Genomic DNA, 18,838 nt, shown 5'->3' with positions numbered 1-18,838 from the left:
GTTTGTATCCACTACCCTCAACCTGCTGCCCCAACAGCAAACAGGAGAGCACTGGCCACCAGACTCATACCACATCCTGAGCATTGTCTGGCATATGTTGAAGGACCTCAGCCTCCTCAAGAAGTAGAGACGGCTCTGTCTCTTCTTGTAGAGGGCATCAGTGTTCTTAGCCCAGTCCAGTTTATTGTCGATATACACCCCCAGGTACTTGTAGTATTCCACAGTGTCCACACTGACCCCCTGGATGGAAACGGGTCACTGGTGTCATGTCCCTCCTCAGATCAACAACCAGCTCCTTTGTCTTAGTCACGTTGAGCTGCAGATGGTTCCTCTCACACCATGTGACAAAGTTTCCCACCACAGCCCTGTACTCAGCCTCCTCGTCCTTACTGATGCATCCGACTATAGCAGAGTTATCAGAGAACTTCTGAAGATGGCAGGACTCTGTGTGGTAGTTGAAGTCTGTGGTGTAGGGGGTGAAAAGGAAGGGAGACAGGACCGTCCCCTGCGGAGCCCCGGTGTTGCTGACCACTCTGTCTGACACACAGTGTTGGAAGCGCACATACTGTGGTCTACCAGTAAGGTAGTCAACAATCCAGGACACAAGGGGGGCATCTACATGCATTGCTGTCAGCTTCTCACCCAGTAGAGCCGGCCAGATGGTGTTGAAGGCACTAGAGAAGTCAAAGAACATGACCCTCACAGTGCCAGCTGGGTTATCCAGGTGGGCGTAGGCACAGTTAAGCAGGTAAATGATGGCATCCTCAACTCCCCAGTTGGGGCTGGTAGGCGAACTGGAGGGGGTCTTAAGTGTGGCTTGACCGTGGGCCGAAGCTGCTCCAGGATAAGTCTTTCCAGGATCTTCATAATGTGTGAGGTCAATGCTACCGGTCTGTTGTCTGCAGCGTTTTAGGCACAGGAATGAGGCAGGATGTCTTCCACAGAATGGGGACACTTTGAAGTCTAAGGCTCATGTTGAAGAAATGGTGAAGCAATCCACATAACTGGGGAGTACAGGCTTTGATCACCCTGGGGCTAACACCATCCAGTTGATGAAGGCAGGCAACAGATGAGACCGGGGGGGGGGTCATTGTGTCAAATCAATTAAAAAACACATTAAGTTCGTTGGCCCTGTCCAAGCTGCCCCCAACTCTTCTGCTGCCAGTCGGCCTGAAACCAGTGATGGTCTTCATACCACTCCAGACCTCTCTCATGTTACTCTCTTGGAGTTTTTGCTCCAACTTCCTCCTGTAATTATCTTTAGCCTCTTTGATTCTCACTTCAAGGTCCCCTTGGATTTTTCTCACCTCCTGCTTATTGCCAGCTCTAAAGGCCCTCTTCGTTGCATTCAGGATGGCTCTGATGTCCTTTGTTACACCTGGCTTGTTATTTGAATAACAATGGACAGTCTTTTCAGGGACAGTGCAGTCCACACTGTAGTTTATATAATCGGTGACACACCCTGTGACCCCATCTAGGTCATCTCTGTGCAGCTCACAGAGAGCATGCCAGTCTGTTACCTCAAAACAGCCCTGAAGTTTCACACAGACCTTGCTCGACCATTTCCTCACTGTTTTTGTGGTCACAGGCTGTTGTTTCACAAGAGGCACATAGCAGGGGTTCAGACATACCAGGTTGTGATCTGACTTACTCAAGGGAGGGAGGTGAGAAGAGCTGTAAGTCTCTTTCACGTTAGCATACGTCAAGTCCAGTGTCTTCTCCTCTTTGGTTATACAGTTCACATACTGGGCGAAGCTAGGCAGTGTTTTCGCCGTGGAGATGTGGTTGAAGTCACCCGAAATTATGATGCGGGCACTCGGTTGTGTGTAGATGAGCTATGGTGGTGTGAATGACATCACACGCCGCCGTCGGGTTGGCAGAGGGGGGAATGTAAACAGCTACCACAATAGCGTGTGAGATTTCACTGGGCAAATAACATGGCCCGAGTCCCACGGCTAACAGTTCAATGTCCGGGCAACAGATACGTTCCTTGATGGTAATGTGACCAGGATTACACCATCTGTTGTTAACAAGAATAACAACTCCTCCAACCTTGCTCTTACCACTTCCTGAGCAATCCCTGTTGGCCGAACAGTCTGAACTCCGTCGATGTGGTTGGGGATGTCCTGGTGCAGCCGTGTTTCAGTGAAACACATGAGGCTACACTCACCAAACTCTCTCTGATTCCTGACTAACGCCGTTAGCTCGTCCATTTTATTAGCCAGCGATTTCATGTTGCCCATGACAAGAGAGGGGCATACGGCTTTTAACTTCTTCTCTCTCTTGTGCATTGTCCTTCCGCTTTCTTGATTTATATCCTTTACCCCGTCGTCCCCTAAAAGATCTCCTAACCGTCCTCCAAAGTTCCTTGGGGATTTGGTGAGTTTGGTCCATAAAGCTAGCCAGTCGAAACGCCAACAACTGATCTCTGCTGTAAACAATGGAGCCGCCGGGCTGTTGAGCACTGTCGACACAAAACTCAGAAAGGAGTATTCCAAACATCAGACAAACTCCTCTGGTTACAGAGAGGGGCATGGTTACAGAAGGGCACAACTTGGAAAACTCTAACTAGTTACTTAGCTAAACAGTAAGAACAAAATAGAAGATTTATTTAAAAAGAGCAAGAGCGACTGCAACAAGCAGCCATCCTGATCGACACCTGCACAGGAGATGTCCACATATCTGAACCAATGGCTAGGTGGTGTCCTTGGATAGGACATCAGAGCCCTCTTTTCCACTTCCTCCACATACAAGTTGGCCACTATAGGCGAAACTGGGTAACCTATAGCACACCCATGCCTCTGCCTGTAGTACTGCCCCCTGTATGTGAAGTACGTGGACTGAAGACACAGCTCAGGAGCAGACACCTTTGACAGTGTTAAGGGTGGTCCTATTACCAAAGGTGAGTGAGGTTGTCTTGTAATTTCATATGGACTACCTCCACTGCTTCATCAACTTCATAAGAGACCATTGTTTCATCCCCCTCCATAATGATATCCCCCAGCTTATTCACAAAATCCATAGTGTTCTGAATGTGATGTTCATTACTGCCGACCAACGGGTCAACAGTTTCAGACAATCTGTCACCTTGTAACCACTGCCTGGATCTCATTTTAGGGGCTCATAGAAGTACTTATGTCGCTAAGTAATATCGTAATTTCTCATGATAGTCTGTTTTAATACTACAGTCCAGTGGAAAGGCAGATGCCTTTGTCCACTGGAAGGATGGTGATGTTATTGTCCTTACTAAGAGTCGCGAGTACATTCCTCTCATCTCTGCTGATGTTGGACGGCAATGCTTTTGCATTGCTGAGGCAGGCTGAAACTTAACTCCACAGTTGCTCCGTTTCTGGCTTCGTGGTGTTGCGACAGATCGCCAATTCCATGGCTGTGATCAGTTTCACTAGCGGGATTTGCCTCGGCATGACAATAAAATTCAGCCCCTTAGCAAGGATGTCTTTCACAGCCTGGGTGAGTTGTCTGTCAGACAGATTCTTCATCCACTTGTCCACATCGTCGGCGTGTGTCTTGGCGTCCGTCTCTGTCTGCCGTTGAGGGCACCGTCCATTGTCTGCCGATGTCTTTGGCATGCAGCAATTAGGTCGAACTTCTTTTGCTGCCTGGTTTTTTACTTTCCAAATTTTATTAGACAAGCCTTTCCCATGAACTCAAATCACGTGTTGGAAAATGGTCTCACCTAGGCGCAACATAGGTCTCTGTTGGATCTGCTCCTCTTTGGCTTTCAAAGCATCGATGGTAAAATTAGTTTGTGAAACCCATTCGTTCAACACCTGGCTGTGTGCCTTCTGGAGGATTTTGCTAGCTCGGGGGCCCTTGACAGAAAATTTCATTTGCAGGCTCTTAGGTGTAATCCTGCTCTGTCTGCACCTGAGGCTGAATCTCAGGGGGTTCCTGTAGTCTGCCATCTTAGGCGCCATTCGCTTGTACTCACATACAAGTTTAAGGCAATCCTCGCCGAAATGAGTCAAAATGTCATGATGCATGCTCAGTAATCCAGGTAAGGAAATCACAAAGTTGAATCAGTTCATCTGGACACGTTTATTGACATACGTTTCGTCACTCATCTAATACCCTTTTCCCACTGGCCAAAAAACCCGCTAACATCTGCCTTTTTACATTGACCAAAGGCGGACATTAGCAGGGTTTTTGACCAGTGGGGAAAGGGTTTAAGTGACTTAAGCCTCAAATGACTGCAGGTATCCCCACCCTGATAAACGGCACAGTTGCGTAACGACTGAACCAATGATTGGTTTCATATGCAAATTGCCGTGACCATTAACTAGAGTTATAATGGCCACGTGTACTGTTCAGAGGATCGGAGAATAGTTGCAATCACAGCATTGTAAGATGGCGACAGATGTGCTCTTAAGGCCCCCCCCTCCGGTTCAGGGGTGGTTGTTCCCGCTTCACAAAGATGGCCTCTTTGATTTCCTGTTCAAACCAGCGTTCCTCCCTATCAAGGATGTGCACGTTCTCATCCTTGAAAGAGTGGCCACTGGTTAGTAAATGGTCACATCAACTTGCATTTGAAACCGATTGTTGGTTCGGTTGTTATGCCACTGTATTGTTTATAAGGGTGGGGTACCTGCAGTCATTTGAGACTGAAGAGGTCACTTGGATGAAATGTTTCTCCAATAAACTTTGTGTCCAGATGAACTGATTCACCTTTCTGTTGTATTTCTAGGATGTTCAGTTAGTGGCTCTCTACTACACTGATTGGTATCATACTGAATGTGCAAAATATTAAAAATATAAACCGGCCTGTGGAATATTGTTTCCTGATAGGATTTTTAAACGCAGTATTAATAAGACTACTTACTACCAACCATGAAGCTATTAACTATATCAGTTATGCAGCTGGTGGGAAGTTGGATTTAAGTACCTGACTCAGAAGTAGTGAAAGTAGTGTTCTGGATCCCAGCAGCACAGTATAACTTCTCATTACTCACCATAATGGTGCAGTCTGGCTGTGAGAAGTGTGTATTTTATTTTATTTTTTTTAGTTTTTACCATCCATTATCATGTCTCTGAATCCAAAGCATGGAGTAGCTGGTGGCCGGGATGAAGAAGTTAGTCATGATAATGCCTGTGTGCTGCTTGGATCTGGAGTCAGAGGTCCAGAATAGAGGTCAGCTTTCAGATGACTGGATTACCATCAGTGGTTCTTGCTCTGTCCTGTGAGGTCGCTGAGCCAAGCCTCTTGTAGACAACGTGAGGATTGCCTCAGTGATGGCCTTGTAGAATCAGGACATCATTGTCTGTGGCAGGTTCTGTTTATTCAGCTTACCTACATGTGAACTATTACCAGACTGACAAAACTGATAGCGTATTGGAGTCCGGATGATTACTGTCTATAGATATTGTACAGTCAGATGGTGAGCAGTACTTCTTCCTCTGTTTTCTGAGAAAATCTGCTCTCACCCCACAAAGACAGCTTTTATTTATTGCCATTTAAGTCTGCCATTAAATCCATTTTTCCAAAATGTACACTCAAGAACATGTTTACATCTATATTTCTGTCTTTCAGCTGACATCCTCCTCTTTGCTATTCCCCCAATCTACGAGAAAAACAAGGTGAGTGTGACGGTCTGTTCCGTGTAATCATGAATGTATATGCGTGAAAAGTTAGATACCCAGCAAATCTCCTAGTGAGCAAAAATGACATGAGTTCTTTGGGCCCAGACATACCAGACCGACTAGCAGCGACGAAGGCCGACAGTTGCGTCGCCTCATGTCGCCTGCCGTCTGGGCCAAAAAGTAGCACTTGAACACAACGCAAAGACTACAGTCGGTGGCCAACTAGCATGTATGTTCTGCACTGATTCGCTAAACTGAACAGCCAATCAGAGTGACCTCCCTCAATTCAACATGCTGAATTGGCCAAAAAGCTGCCGACAGGGGTCTGACTAGTGCCGACGGTGCGAGACACACCGCAAAAACTAGGGTCACAGACGCTCACTGACGGCCCGACATATGCTGACGGTGGTGTGTCAGCGCCTAAGACCATCAGCCAGTTTACCCAAATTCATGGCTTCAGGCTGTGCCATGCACATTGCTTATCTGTTAGCATCTTTTGCCCACAGAGTTTATATGAAGTCGTTTAACTGGTGGCAGCATTATCACTCTCAGTTCCACTGACACGTCCCTCCATGAGAAGAGGCATGTCTGTCATGATGTCCATCTGGACTTGATTGGGCTTTTTCAGTTCAGAGTCATCATTTGCATGCTGCTGAGTTGCTAACTGAGCTGAGCAGGCCGACTTCTGTCTCCACTACGTGTGTTTATGCACCGTCATGCTAGACCATGCTGCCCTGCGATGGCCTGGCGGCCTGTCCAGGGTGTCTCCCCACCTGCCGCCCAATAACTGCTGGGATAGGCTCCAGCATCCCCGCGACCCTGAGAGCAGGATAAGCGGTTCGGATAATGGATGGATGGAATGGATGCTAGACCAGTCACTGCAAAAGAAGATAGTTCAGCCTCAGTCTCAAAGTTTGTTGGGGTCATATGTTCGTTTAATGGAATTATCTCATCAAAACTTCACACCAGAATCCTAAAAAAGCGGTCTACCCAATGTTTACACTTTTTTCAATTTTTACCAGTTTTTACTTCATGGGAATTCCTCATGCTTGTCATTACATCCAAGCTATTTCTTTCTTTCCTTTACAGCATTTTATTAGCAGAGTGGCTGCTTTCAGTGGTTTAAAAAAAAAGTTTCACTTCTCAGAGCTGACAAATGCTTTTCCTTCTTCTACCCACACTCTTTACTACAGACCCAGATTGATCAGTACATTGACCTTGTACGCACTCAAGTCAGCACCACAATTGCCAAGTAAGTGAAACTCAGTGGTAGTAATTTGGTCAGATCCGTCTGTATGTCCCAGATGATAATTTTGCCTGAACCAGTATTAGAGGACCAGTCGCCGAGAGTTCCTCTGTCCATCACGTTACTTCGTTGACTATTTGTGATGCTTCTCTCTGGTTGGTTCACAAGAGAGGAAGTTCTGGGCGTTCGGGTAGCGTAGCGGTCTATTCCGTTGCCTACCAAAACGGGGATCTCGGTTCAGATCCCTGTGTTGCCTCCGGGTTGGTTTGGCGTCCCCGCAGACACAATTGGCCGTTTCTGCGGGTGGGAAGCCGGATGTGGGTATGTGTCCTGGTCACTGCACACCTGTTCGGGGGGAGGGGGAACTGGGGGGAATAGCATGATCCTCCCACCTGCTACGTCCTCCTGGTGAAACTCCTCACTGTCAGGTGAAAAGAAGCGGCTGGCGACTCCACATGTATGGGAGGAGGCATGTGGTAGTGTGCAGCCCTCCCCGGATCAGCAGAGGGGGTGGAGCAGCGACCGGGACGGCTCAGAAGAGTGGGGTAATTGGGCAAGTGTAATTGGGGAGAAAAGGGGGGGTAAATAAGTAAAAAAGAGGAAGTTCTGCCTGTCCTTTCTGGCGGGTTTTTCAGAGGAAGTGTCGGACCGACCATTTTTTAAAGCGCAACTTTCAGAAGTAAAGGCTTTCATGAACTGAGATTGAGTGGAGTCGTTATCATTTTACCATTGTTGTGAGAGACGGTAAGAAACCAACATTTGTTTATGTGGAAAAGTGTGAGCTCGTCAGTGTAAGAACGGAGGGAGGACACGCGAACAGATGATTTGATTTACTTCTGTTTGTTCTTCTGCAGACTGCAAGAGAAACTCCCCGGAGCCATGAAGCGCAGCAAAGCCGAATGATCATTCCCCCTTCATAACCCCTTCATCACCATCATCGCCATATAAAACTCCTTCCCTTCCTTTTACCCCCCCCCCTCCTCCATCTAACCACTTCTTTGCCCCATCTACCAGCCATTTCACCACCACCCTACTGCACTGAACCAGCTAGTAGAAAACTTCTGAGCTACTCAATATTCAACGTAAACTACTGTGCAGCTTAACTATGAGCATTAGAAAAGAGACGTGCCTGTGCAGACGAGGAGCACGCTCCTCTCAGAGGGCAGTGATGTGTCGCTGTGGCAGCTCGCCCGTCTTGGGCGTGCCGCAGTGAAAACCAGGCAGGGTCACTTGAACTAGACTGAATCTATAACCTGGCGTTGTAGTGCATGGGAACGGAGGGGTGTAGTATTTACATATGAGGGTGTGCGTTAGTCTCGCAAAAGCAAATGTCTGTACTTTAACCATGCATACATGAACACAAAGCAAAATGGATGAAACCAGTTATTAAAGGACAAAAAATGGGAACACTGCTTTAAAAAGAAGCGGCCCGGTCGGTTGCTGTGGTCCTGAGGCAGCAGGATGAGAACCGGTTTGCTTGCAAGGTGGTCACGGGATCCTTCAGCTCTGATTGGCTTATTAAGTCGTCAAGTGTTTCCCCCCCCCCCCTTCTGTTCACTGTTAAGGCACATGTATGGATGTTCTTTGCAATGCACCGGTAATGCGATTATGTTTTCAAAATTATGTTTTCGAAATTATGTTTTCAAACGCCACCTGCAGGTTAAAATAAAAGGATTGGAGCACTGACCCAGCTGTGATAATTTGGTCTAGTTCACCCTGTTATGATTTCATGTTGTTTTTTTATGTATGTTTTATTTATGTATACACACACACACGCACACACACACAGACAACAGACACTGCTGTATGGAACAGTTTGTGTTGCTCTTGATTCTAAAAGGACAGCGCCCCCTACAGCACTCCTAACTTGTTTTGCTCACAAACTGGTCAGAGAGCGTTGAGGTTTTTCCACGTGTACATTCTGACTGACCTCGTCAGTTGTTAAGTATTTATTACTCGTAGGCTGGCTGCTTTTAACTCCCTGCTAGTTACACCACAGCATCATAAGCGCGCCATAAGGTGTCATAAGGCTTCTTAACGTTTAAAGCGCGTGTCCGCAGAGGCCCCGGTGGGGGGGGGGGAGTAACTTGCTAGCTAGCTAGCTAGCTGCAGGGAGAACGCAGGTGGCGAGTGTGGTGGGGCCCTCGGGGGCCCTCTCGGTGTTCGTTGTAGTTTTCTCTCTCGACGCTATGAAGCGCATGTCATAGTGTGTGAGCCGGAGACAGACTCTTAACCCCTTGACGTAGGCTGTATGCTAATCCCGACCTTACTTGGTTTCTAAGATGGTTGTTCTTACTCGTGGTCGTTGAGATGGTGTTCTTGACTTTGGGAGGAGCGTTCGAGGAGTTGTGCGTTATACCTCCGCACCCCCGAGGAGGGTTTATACCGCAGCCGGCGACTCGCAGATGCCGCTCACCACGTGTTCTTGGCGCGCTTTCTGTGTGACCCTGCGCGCTGTGCCGACGGGGCCCACGAGGAATCCGTCGGTTCCGGTTGCCTCTGTCGTCGGGTCTCGCTGCCCGTTCGAGGGTCGTGTCAGACCTGGTGGCGGCGTGAACTCGCCGGATTTCGGTCGTTCACGCCGATGGAGGCTTCACGGGCCGCGGCCATGACCGGGGGTCACAAGAACCGGATGTTGTTGTGCGTCACACTGCCCCGCCTCACACGCGGTCCCGCGCGTCCTACATCTGAGCGGTGTGTCCGGGGGGTTACTGCGCATGGGTAACACGTGGTGCATTATGGGGGCTCGCGTGTTGGAGTAGACCAGGCTCTTCACGTCACTCTTCTGGAGCAGTTTACTGCGGTTCCACACACCCGTCTGGTCACGCGGCATGACGGCCGGCTCGTGCCTGCCCCACGTGGGCTGTGGTATAAATCCGACTTCCTCTTTCTACCTTAAAGCGTGTCGCTCGGCTCCCTCCGCCGCTGCGCCCTCTGTGGTTGGGTTGGGTTGGGTTGTGGGGGGGTGGGGGTGAGTGTGGAGTGTTTTTATGCTTTCTGTTTGCCAGTTTGGGTTTTCTTTTTCTTTTTTTTTTCTTTTTTGTTGTTGCTTTTGGGTTGTTCTGGTATGTAGGTGTGTTCACTAACATCGCAGCTCTGTTTGTCAGCTATGACCTAAACTCCTATTTTGAAGCTTTTTGGAGAGATGTCACAGAAAAAAAAGAAAAATGGTGGAGAATTAAAAAAAATCAATAAATGAAAAAGTGGTCCCTGTACTGATGTTAAAAGTGAAATTAATAAAAACATGTGAAAGGACCGTGTGTCTGTGGTCTTTTCCGGTCGTGTCACGCGCTGAAAACCCCGCAGCGAAGCCGCTTAGTGGGTTTGTGGGTTTTGACCAGAGGTCCGAAAGTCTTAGTGAAAGACCTGGTCGGTCCCGACAGCACTCGGACTTGAAGAAACACTGGTAGGGTAACGATTCACACCCCTTTCCATCAGGTTGTGTTTGCTATCAATTTATTTCTGATTTCTCCCAATTTCGGGGCCAATCGATCCCCTATTCTAGTTCAAACCCCCACCCTCGTACTGCACGCGGTCGCCAACTGCAGCTCTCCGGCCTGCAGTCTGGAAGGAGACGCCTCCCCCCTTCCGTGACAATGCGACTCCAGGCCGAACCACTGTTTTTCCCCACACACCCAGAGACGCAGTCACGTGACGAACACAAGCCGACTCCGCCCCCCTCCAGAAGACAGCGCTGCCAATTATTGCTGCTTCATCGAATCCGGCCATAGTCGGATCTGACGACACCGGGGCGCGAACCCCCGGTCCCCAGTGGGCAACTGCATCGACACAAAGCCGATGCTTAGACCGCTACACCACCGCGGACTATCATCAGGTTGTATTTTATCAATATTATATATATATATATAATATATATATATAATATATAATCAAGACTTTACTTCCAGAAGAAGGTGGTGTGCAGCGCTGCAGTAACTACTGAGGTATGAAGTTGATCAGCCACAGCAGGAAGATCTGGGAAAGTATCAGTGAAGGCGAGGTTAACCCTGGTGTTGTCCACACATCGTGTGTACTGCCCTCGTCTTAAGGGTCATTTATGAGCCGCCTTCATTGAGCCTCTAAATTAAAGCAACTTAATTTAGTTTTAAACCCCCAAATCTATTCTGCAGGAAGACACAAGCTGCCATTCATCACAACCTGTGTGACTGTCTGGGTTTTCCCTCTGCACCGTGCAGAGAGACTGCATTTCATCAGTGGACACCACTCGCTTTTAGAGGGTCACGTGACCCTCGGACAATCCCAGTACCCTAGTGGTGTGTGTACAGCTTTCACGGAAATATGAACAAAAACTGACTTTTTCTAATGTTGGGGTCACTGTAGGAGAAGTCATCATATTTCAGGTTGAAAAGAGGTCATGTAGAGTCGTTTCTCTGACTCTTGAGAGGTGATGAGCAGCGAGCAGCAGTATGGTTTCATGCCCATCCATTATCCAAACCGCTTATCTTTACTCAGGGGCGCGGGGATGCTGGAGCCTATCCCAGCAGTCATTGGGTAGCAGGCGGGGAGACACCATGGACAGGCCACCAGGTCATCACAGGGCTAAATAGTGTGTGAGAGACATGCCCTTTCATCAGGCAGTGGAGGCCACGATGAGAATTGTGGCCTACACGGCCTCATCTACATCTCATCTACAGCATGGTGGAACAAGCATCTGATGCAGCTTCCACGAGTCCCTGGTTCCGAGCGTTCAGATTGTAAAGGGGATGTTAAGATACAAGTTTTACCTACTGTACAACCACAGTCCAGAAGTGGCGATAACATGGCATCATACGGGGCCTTGCCGGAGGCCAGAAACCCGACGACTAACAGGACAGCACGGCGGCTTTATGCATGTAGTAAGGGATTTGCAGGTTCTCCGCTTCTCAGTAGGAAAGAGCGTCCCAAAAGACACCATACTTTTTGTGGCCACATAACGTGGAGGTGCTGTGTAGATGTGGGACTCAGTCATCGTTTTCTTCACAAGTAAATCACAAGTCAAGTCCTAAAATTTGAGTTTCAAATCCTAAACAAGCCATTTTGTGTTCTTCATCAAATTTAACGCCATTTCAATATGTTAACAAGAGCACAAGTTTGGGCTATACACGGGCTATACAAATAAAATTGACTTGACTTAATATACTTAGTATATTATGTATATTACTTAGTATATTATAATGTATATTACTTAGTATATTATGTATATTACTTAGTATATTATTATGCAACTCATGAGTGCTATCTAAAATTGTAATTATAATTTGCAATGATGGAAATGAGGAGTTGATTGGCTGCACACCTTTTAAAAGCATTTTATCTTTGGGCTTGGAGACGGTATCAAGTCTTTCAAGCCAAAAGCCTCAGGTCCAAGTGAAGTCATGAGTCCTTGATGATAAAGTCAAAATCGAGTTGCATGTCAGTTTTGTCAACTTTAAAGTCATCAAATCTGTGACTTGAGTCCGCAGCTCTGCTGTTGTCAGCTGGGATGGATGCGGTGGTCAGTGCATAAGGGAGAATGAGTAGATCTAGATGCTCATAAATCAAGGAGGAACAGTCTTCTGCCCTCTGAAAACAAAGTTCAAATCCCTGCAGATGATCCGAGTTTCCTGTTTGGGAATCATTGAAACGTCAACGCGACACTGATCCTAATCACACAACCAGATCAACTCAGGAACAGCTTACATAATGGAGGGCATAGTCTCGTAGCCTGGAGCTCAATGCTGTGGAAAACGTGCGACCAACCCTGAAGAGGCGTTTACACAGGATCCCACCTCGCACCGTGACCAGGAGAAACCCCCTGACGTCCAGATAGGTTTGTCTGGTGGACTTACTGAACCATACGCTTGATACCAAAGCAAAGCGCTGCTTTTAGAAAGGCATGCACGCTGACGAAATGATGTTGTTTTAGTTTTCCATTTCTACACATGGAGAGAAGTTGAATTCTGGAGTGACTTGGATGAGGTGGTGGAGAGGGTACCCAAGGAGGAGAGAGTGGTGATTGGAGTGGACTTCAATGGGCATGTTGGTGAAGGGAACAGAGGTGATGAGGAGGTGATGGGTAGGTATGGTGTCAAGGAGAGAAATGTGGAAGGACAGATGGTGGTGGATTTTGTGAAAAGGATGGAAATGGCTGTGGTGAATACATATTTCAAGAAGAGGGAGGAACACAGGGTGACGTACAAGAGTGGAGGAAAGTGCACACAGGTGGACTATATCTTATGTAGGAGGTGCCATCTGAAAGGGATTGGAGACTGCAAGGTGGTGACAGGGGAGAACGTAGCTAGGCAGCATCGGATGGTGGTCTGTAGGATGACTTTGGAGACCAAGAAGAGGAAGAGAGTGAAGACACAGCCGAAGATCAAATGGTGGAAGTTGAAGAAGGAAGACTGTTGTGTGGAGTTCAGGCAGGAGGTAAGACAGGCACTGGGTGGTAGTGAAGAGTTGCCAGATGGCTGGACAACCACTGCAGAAATAGTGAGGGAGACAGCTAGGAAGGTACTTGGTGTGTCATCAGGACAGAGGAAGGAAGACAAGGAGACTTGGTGGTGGAATGAGGAAGTACAGCAAATTATACAGAGGAAGAGGTTGGCAAAGAAGAAGTGGGATAGTCAGAGAGATGAGGAAAGTAGACAGGAGTACAAGGAGACGCAGCATAAAGCGAAGAGAGAGGTGGCGAAGGCAAAGGAAATTCGTATGGTGAGTTGTATGACAGGTTAGTCATTAAGGAAGGAGAAAATAACTTGTACCGATTGGCTAGACAGAGTGACCGAGCTGGGAAGGATATGCAGCAAGTTAGGGCGATCAAGGATAGAGATGGAAATGTGCTGGCAAGCGAGGAGAGTGTGTTGAGGAGGCGGAAGGAATAATTTGAGGGGCTGATGAATGAAGAGAAAGTGAGAGAGAGAGAAGGTTAGATGATGTAGGGATAGTGAATCAGGAAGTGCAGTGGATTAGCAAGGAGGAAGTGAGGGAAGCTATGAAGAGGATGAAGAGTGGAAAGGCAGTTGGTCCTGATGACATACCTGTGGAGGTATGGAGGTGTTTAGGAGAGATGGCAGTGGGGTTTTTAACTAGATTGTTTAACAGAATCCTGGAAAGTGAGAGGATGCCTGAGGAGTGGAGAAGAAGCATACTGGTACCGATTTTCAAGAACAAGGGTGATGTGCAGAACTGTAGCAACTACAGAGGTATAAAGTTGATCAGCCACAGCATGAAGATATGGGAAAGAGTAATAGAAGCTAGGTTAAGAGGAGGAGAGGTGATGGTTAGCAAGCAGCAGTATGGTTTCATGCCATGAAAGAGCACCACAGATGTGATGTTTGCTTTGAGAACGTTGATGGAGAAGTGTAGAGAAGGTCAGAAGGAGTTACATTGTGTCTTTGTGGATTTAGAGAAAGCATACGACAGGGTGCCGAGAGAGGAGGTGTGGTATTGTATGAGGAAGTCAGGAGTGGCAGAGAAGTATGTAGGAGTGGTGCAGGATATGTATGAGGGCAGTGCAACAGTGGTGAGGTGTGTGGTTGGAATGACAGATGGGTTCAAGGTGGAGGTGGGATTACATCAAGGATCGGCTCTGAGCCCTTTCTTGTTTGCAGTGGTGATGGACAGGTTGACGGACGAGATCAGGCAGGAGTCTCCATGGACGATAATGTTTGTGGATGACATTGTGATCTGTAGTGAGTAGGGTGCAGGTGGAGGAGAGCCTGGAGAGGTGGAGGTATGCACTGGAGAGAAGAGGAATGAAAGTCAGTAGGAGCAAGACGGAATACATATGCATGAATGAGAGGGAGGACAGTGGAATGGTGAGGATACAAGGAGTAGAGGTGATGAAGGTGTATGAGTTTAAATACTTGGGGTCAACTGTCCAAAGTAATGGGGAGTGCAGAAGAGAGGTGAAGAAGGGAGTGCAGGCAGGGTGGAGTGGGTGGAGAAGAGTGTCGGGAGTGATTTGTGACAGAAGGGTACCAGCAAGAGTTAAAGGGAAGGTTTACAAGATGGTTGTCAGACCAGCTATGTTATATGGTTTGGGGACAGTGGCACTGATGAAAAGACAGGAGGCGGAGCTGGAGGTGGCAGAGATGAAGATGAGAAGATTTTCAGTGGGAGTGATGAAGAAGGACAGGATTAGGAACGAGTATATTAGAGGAACAGCTCAAGTCGGACAGTTTGGAAACAAAGCAAGAGAGACAAGACTGAGATGGTTTGGACATGTGTGGAGGAGAGATGCTGGGTATATTGGGAGAAGGATGCTGAATATGGAGCTTCCAGGGAAGAGGAGAAGAGGAAGGCCAAAGAGGAGGTTTATGGATGTGGTGAGGGAGGACATGCAGGTGGCTGGTGTGACAGAGCTAGTGGTAGTAGTAGTGGTAGTAGTAGTAGTGGTAGTAGTGGTGGTAGTAATAGTAGTAGTAGTAGTAGTAGTAGTAATAGTAGTAGTGGTGGTAGTAGTAGTGGTAGTGTAGTAGTAGTGGTGGTAGAAGTAGTAGTAGTAGTCTGTAGTAGTACTAGTAGTAGTGGTAATAGTAGTCTGTAGTAGTAGCAGTACTAGTAGTAGTAGTAGTGGTAGTACTAGTAGTAGTCTGTAGTAGTAGTAGTGGTGGTAGAGGTAGTAGTAGTAGTCTGTAGTAGTAGTAGTAGCGGTAGTAGTAGTCTGTAGTAGTAGTCGTGGTAGTAGTACATACATGGAGAGGAATAAGCATAATAATTTGACTATAATCAAATGAACGTTAAGTGTCTAAACAGGTTTCCATTTCGGACCTGAAATCAGTCAAAACGAGAGAATTGAAAGGAGGCGGTAATTTAAGAAATAAAAGTCGACAGACAACCTTCATTTGTTTCATCATTTATTCCAGGGGTCACTGAGGGAGGAACACATATCTCAAGAAATGTTTCCCGGGTATAGGGGACAGGTCAGGTGAGCAGATACCTGACAAGGTAAAACAAAAGTCACGGTAGAAATATGATTCATAAAACCAGTGATCAAATTAGGAACCATCAAATATTTACTTGTGTTATCGCTTAACAAGAGTACCTCTCTGGGGGTCTTTTTAATGTGCCCGCCCCACACACATGCACACAGGGACACACACACGCGGGGAAGCAAGTACACCATACCTCTCTGCAGCGAGCTTCTGGAATCATTCATTTTCCTGTTTTCAACTTCAACTACTTTAAATAAGTGAACTTATGTCTGGACCTGGTACAACGTGACCTGACCGCCAACCGCAGCCAGCATGGACTGACGTTGAAATGTTAAATCAAAATGTCTGGATGCATGCTGAATAATGCAGGTGACCTCTCCAGTCTCACCTGACTACAGGTGTCCCCACCCTTACAAACAATACAGTGTCTCACCTGACTGCAGGTGCTCCACCCTTATAAACCATACAGTGGACATCACGACCCAAACCAACGACCGGTTTCATATGCAAACATGGGTGTGACCGTTAACCAGAGTTAGGGCTCTGACACACCAGGCCAATGTTGGGCCATTGACGAGCGTCTGTGACCCTTGTTATTGCAGCAACCCGGTCTCACCAATCTTCATACAAATAACACCATATTACCTCTTGGCACGACGTGATTTTGCCACGTAGGATATGTTCCTGGACCGACATTCCACTTACACCTTGCGTGCCATCCATACGGCAAAATAAAATTTTGACTGCAGATGATACGCTAATCCTTTCCATGAATTTCTGTGGAGAGCTGATGTGTCCAAATACCACGCGTCACCTTGAATGGTCATGACATCACCAGCGAGGCTCAGTTCGCCCAGTTCACCAGAAGCGCGGGCATCCACAACCAGAGCTAGGGTTAGGGTCAAGGTCGGGGTCAGGGTTAGAGTCAGGGCCAGGGTCAGGATCAGGGTTAGGGTTAGGGCCTGGGTTAGGGTCAGGGTTAGGGCTAGGGCCAGGGATAGGGTCAGGGTCAGGGTTAGAGTCAGGGTTAGGGTTAGGGTCAGGGTTAGGGTCAGGGTTAATAAAATAACTAAAATACTACTGTTAATACCATGATTTAATTACAAAAGAAATTGTTTCCCCTGCTCACCTGCTTGTGGATGTCCGCGTGTCAGGTGAACTGGGTGAACAGCCTCGTGGCTGAACTGAGCCTCATGGGCGAACTGAGTCTCGTGGCTGAACTGAGTCTCGTGGCTGAACTGAGCCTCGTGGCTGAACTGAGCCTCATGGGCAAACTGAGCCTCGCGGGTGACGTCATGGCCGTTCAAGATGATGCGTGGTATTTGGACGCATCAGCTCTCCACAGAAGTCCATGGAAAGGATCGGCGTATCATCTGCATGCAAAATTGGATTTTGGTGTACGCACTGCACGCACTGTGAGGTGTAATATTGTGTTATTTGAACGCAGATCGGTGAGACCGGGCTCTTTGCGGTGTGTCCTGCACTAGTCGGACCCCTGTCGGCAGCTTCTCGGTCAATTCAGCATGTTGGATCGGCAGAGCCCGTCGGCGAGAGAGAGCTCGCTCTGATTGGCTGTCCAGCTTAAAGAATCAGCACTGAGCTAGTGGATCAGGGCCGCCGGCTGTAGTCTTTGTGGTGTGTTCAAGTGCTGCTTCTTGGCCCAGACGGCAGGCGATGTGAGGTGACGCAACAGTCGGCCTTCGTTGCCGCTAGTCGGTTTGGTGTGTGTGGGCCCTTACAATGGCCATGGGTACTATTCAGAGGACTGGGGAATGGTTGCAATCACAACATTGTAAGATGGCGACAGATGTATTCTAAAATATTTGACTTTATCGCCCCAAAACTTGGTTGTAACCTGAAGGAACAAGAACAAAATGGCAGTTTGGTTTGGAAAAGAACTTGGGTTTGGCTGCCTGTAAATTATGACTATTCTGAAGGTCATAGTTTAGGGTTCGGGTTACTTAAGGGGTAGGGTTAGGGTTACTTTAGGGTTAGGGTTCAGGTTACTTTAGGGCTAATCTGTCATTCATTTCTGTCTAGACCAACTTCAGTCTTCTGAAATATTACCAACAGTCACCCATCCATCCATCCTTTATCCGAACCACTTATCCTGCTCTCAGGGTCGCGGGAATGCTGGGGCCTAGCCCAGCAGTCATTGGGCGGCAGGTGGGGAGACACACTGGACAGGCCGCCAGGCCATCACACAGGGTCCACACACACACACACACGCACACGCACACACCACACACATTCACACCTAGGGACAATTCAGTACGGGTGATTCACCTGACCTACATGTCTTTGGACTGTGGGAGGAAACCGGAGCCCCCGGAGGAAACCCACACAGACACGGGGAGAACATGCAAACTCCACACAGAGGACGACCCGGGACGACCCACCAAGGTTGGACTACCCCGGGGCTCGAACCCAGGACCTTCTTGCTGTGAGGCGACAGCGCTAACCGCTGCGCCACCGTGCCGCTACCAACAGTCAGTATGAAAATAAGATCACCGAACAAATGAGCAGTGATGGAAAAATGGAGCATCCCTGAGTTTTGTATTTTCCTGGTGAAGTGATGTTTTGTGGTAAATGAAAGTTTATTTTGTTAAGTTGGCTGCAAGCAATTCTTGCACCTAATTAGTTGCATAAATGTTGTACAATGAGTAAGACGGTGTGATGGAAATGCAGGATGGCGCCATTGATCTGGTGTCCCAGAGTCCTCATGAATGTGCTCCAGCAGTGAAAAGCCGCTGCTGCTCCAGCAGTGCATGGTGACAGAATTTCATGCAAAAAAATCGCTGCGTGCGGCATTTTTTTTCTGCAGCTACATAGAAAAAAAGGGCAGAATTACAAACTTGCTTTGTACAAACCAGGATGCATAAAAGTGCTTGTAGAAAAGAAAAAAAAAATAATTAAAATCTTCCAGGTTATTTACATAAGTTCTTGTGCAGGCTTTAGCTGAGGTGGGTTATGGGACATGGGGGTAGGTGCAGGCCAGCGTAGATACAATCATGTACACCAACAGACCGACAGGACGCATCTCATTCAGATGAATGAAAGTGAAGAGGGGAATGGA

The 18,838-nt window shown here is 47.7% G+C and overlaps 1 protein-coding gene across 3 annotated transcripts in view; it reads left to right on the top strand.

The window, feature by feature from the left end:
• Nucleotides 1-10,099, top strand: part of rtn3 (reticulon 3) — a 36,942-nt gene extending 26,843 nt beyond the window's left edge. For all 3 annotated transcript variants that reach the window (XM_056299949.1, XM_056299950.1, XM_056299951.1), the window contains 3 exons: nucleotides 5,549-5,595; nucleotides 6,792-6,850; nucleotides 7,699-10,099. In XM_056299949.1, coding sequence (XP_056155924.1) covers nucleotides 5,549-5,595; nucleotides 6,792-6,850; nucleotides 7,699-7,747 — 155 coding nt within the window. In that variant the 3' untranslated portion in view covers nucleotides 7,748-10,099. The remainder of the gene's footprint in view (nucleotides 1-5,548; nucleotides 5,596-6,791; nucleotides 6,851-7,698) is intronic.
• Nucleotides 10,100-18,838: the final 8,739 nt, after the last annotated feature.

This window comes from Lampris incognitus, chromosome 20 (genome assembly GCF_029633865.1).
Source record: "Lampris incognitus isolate fLamInc1 chromosome 20, fLamInc1.hap2, whole genome shotgun sequence".
In the NCBI taxonomy this organism is placed as follows: Eukaryota; Metazoa; Chordata; class Actinopteri; order Lampriformes; family Lampridae; genus Lampris; species Lampris incognitus.
Note: the sequence above shows the minus strand (reverse complement) of the source record. Positions and strands in the feature narration are given on the sequence as shown.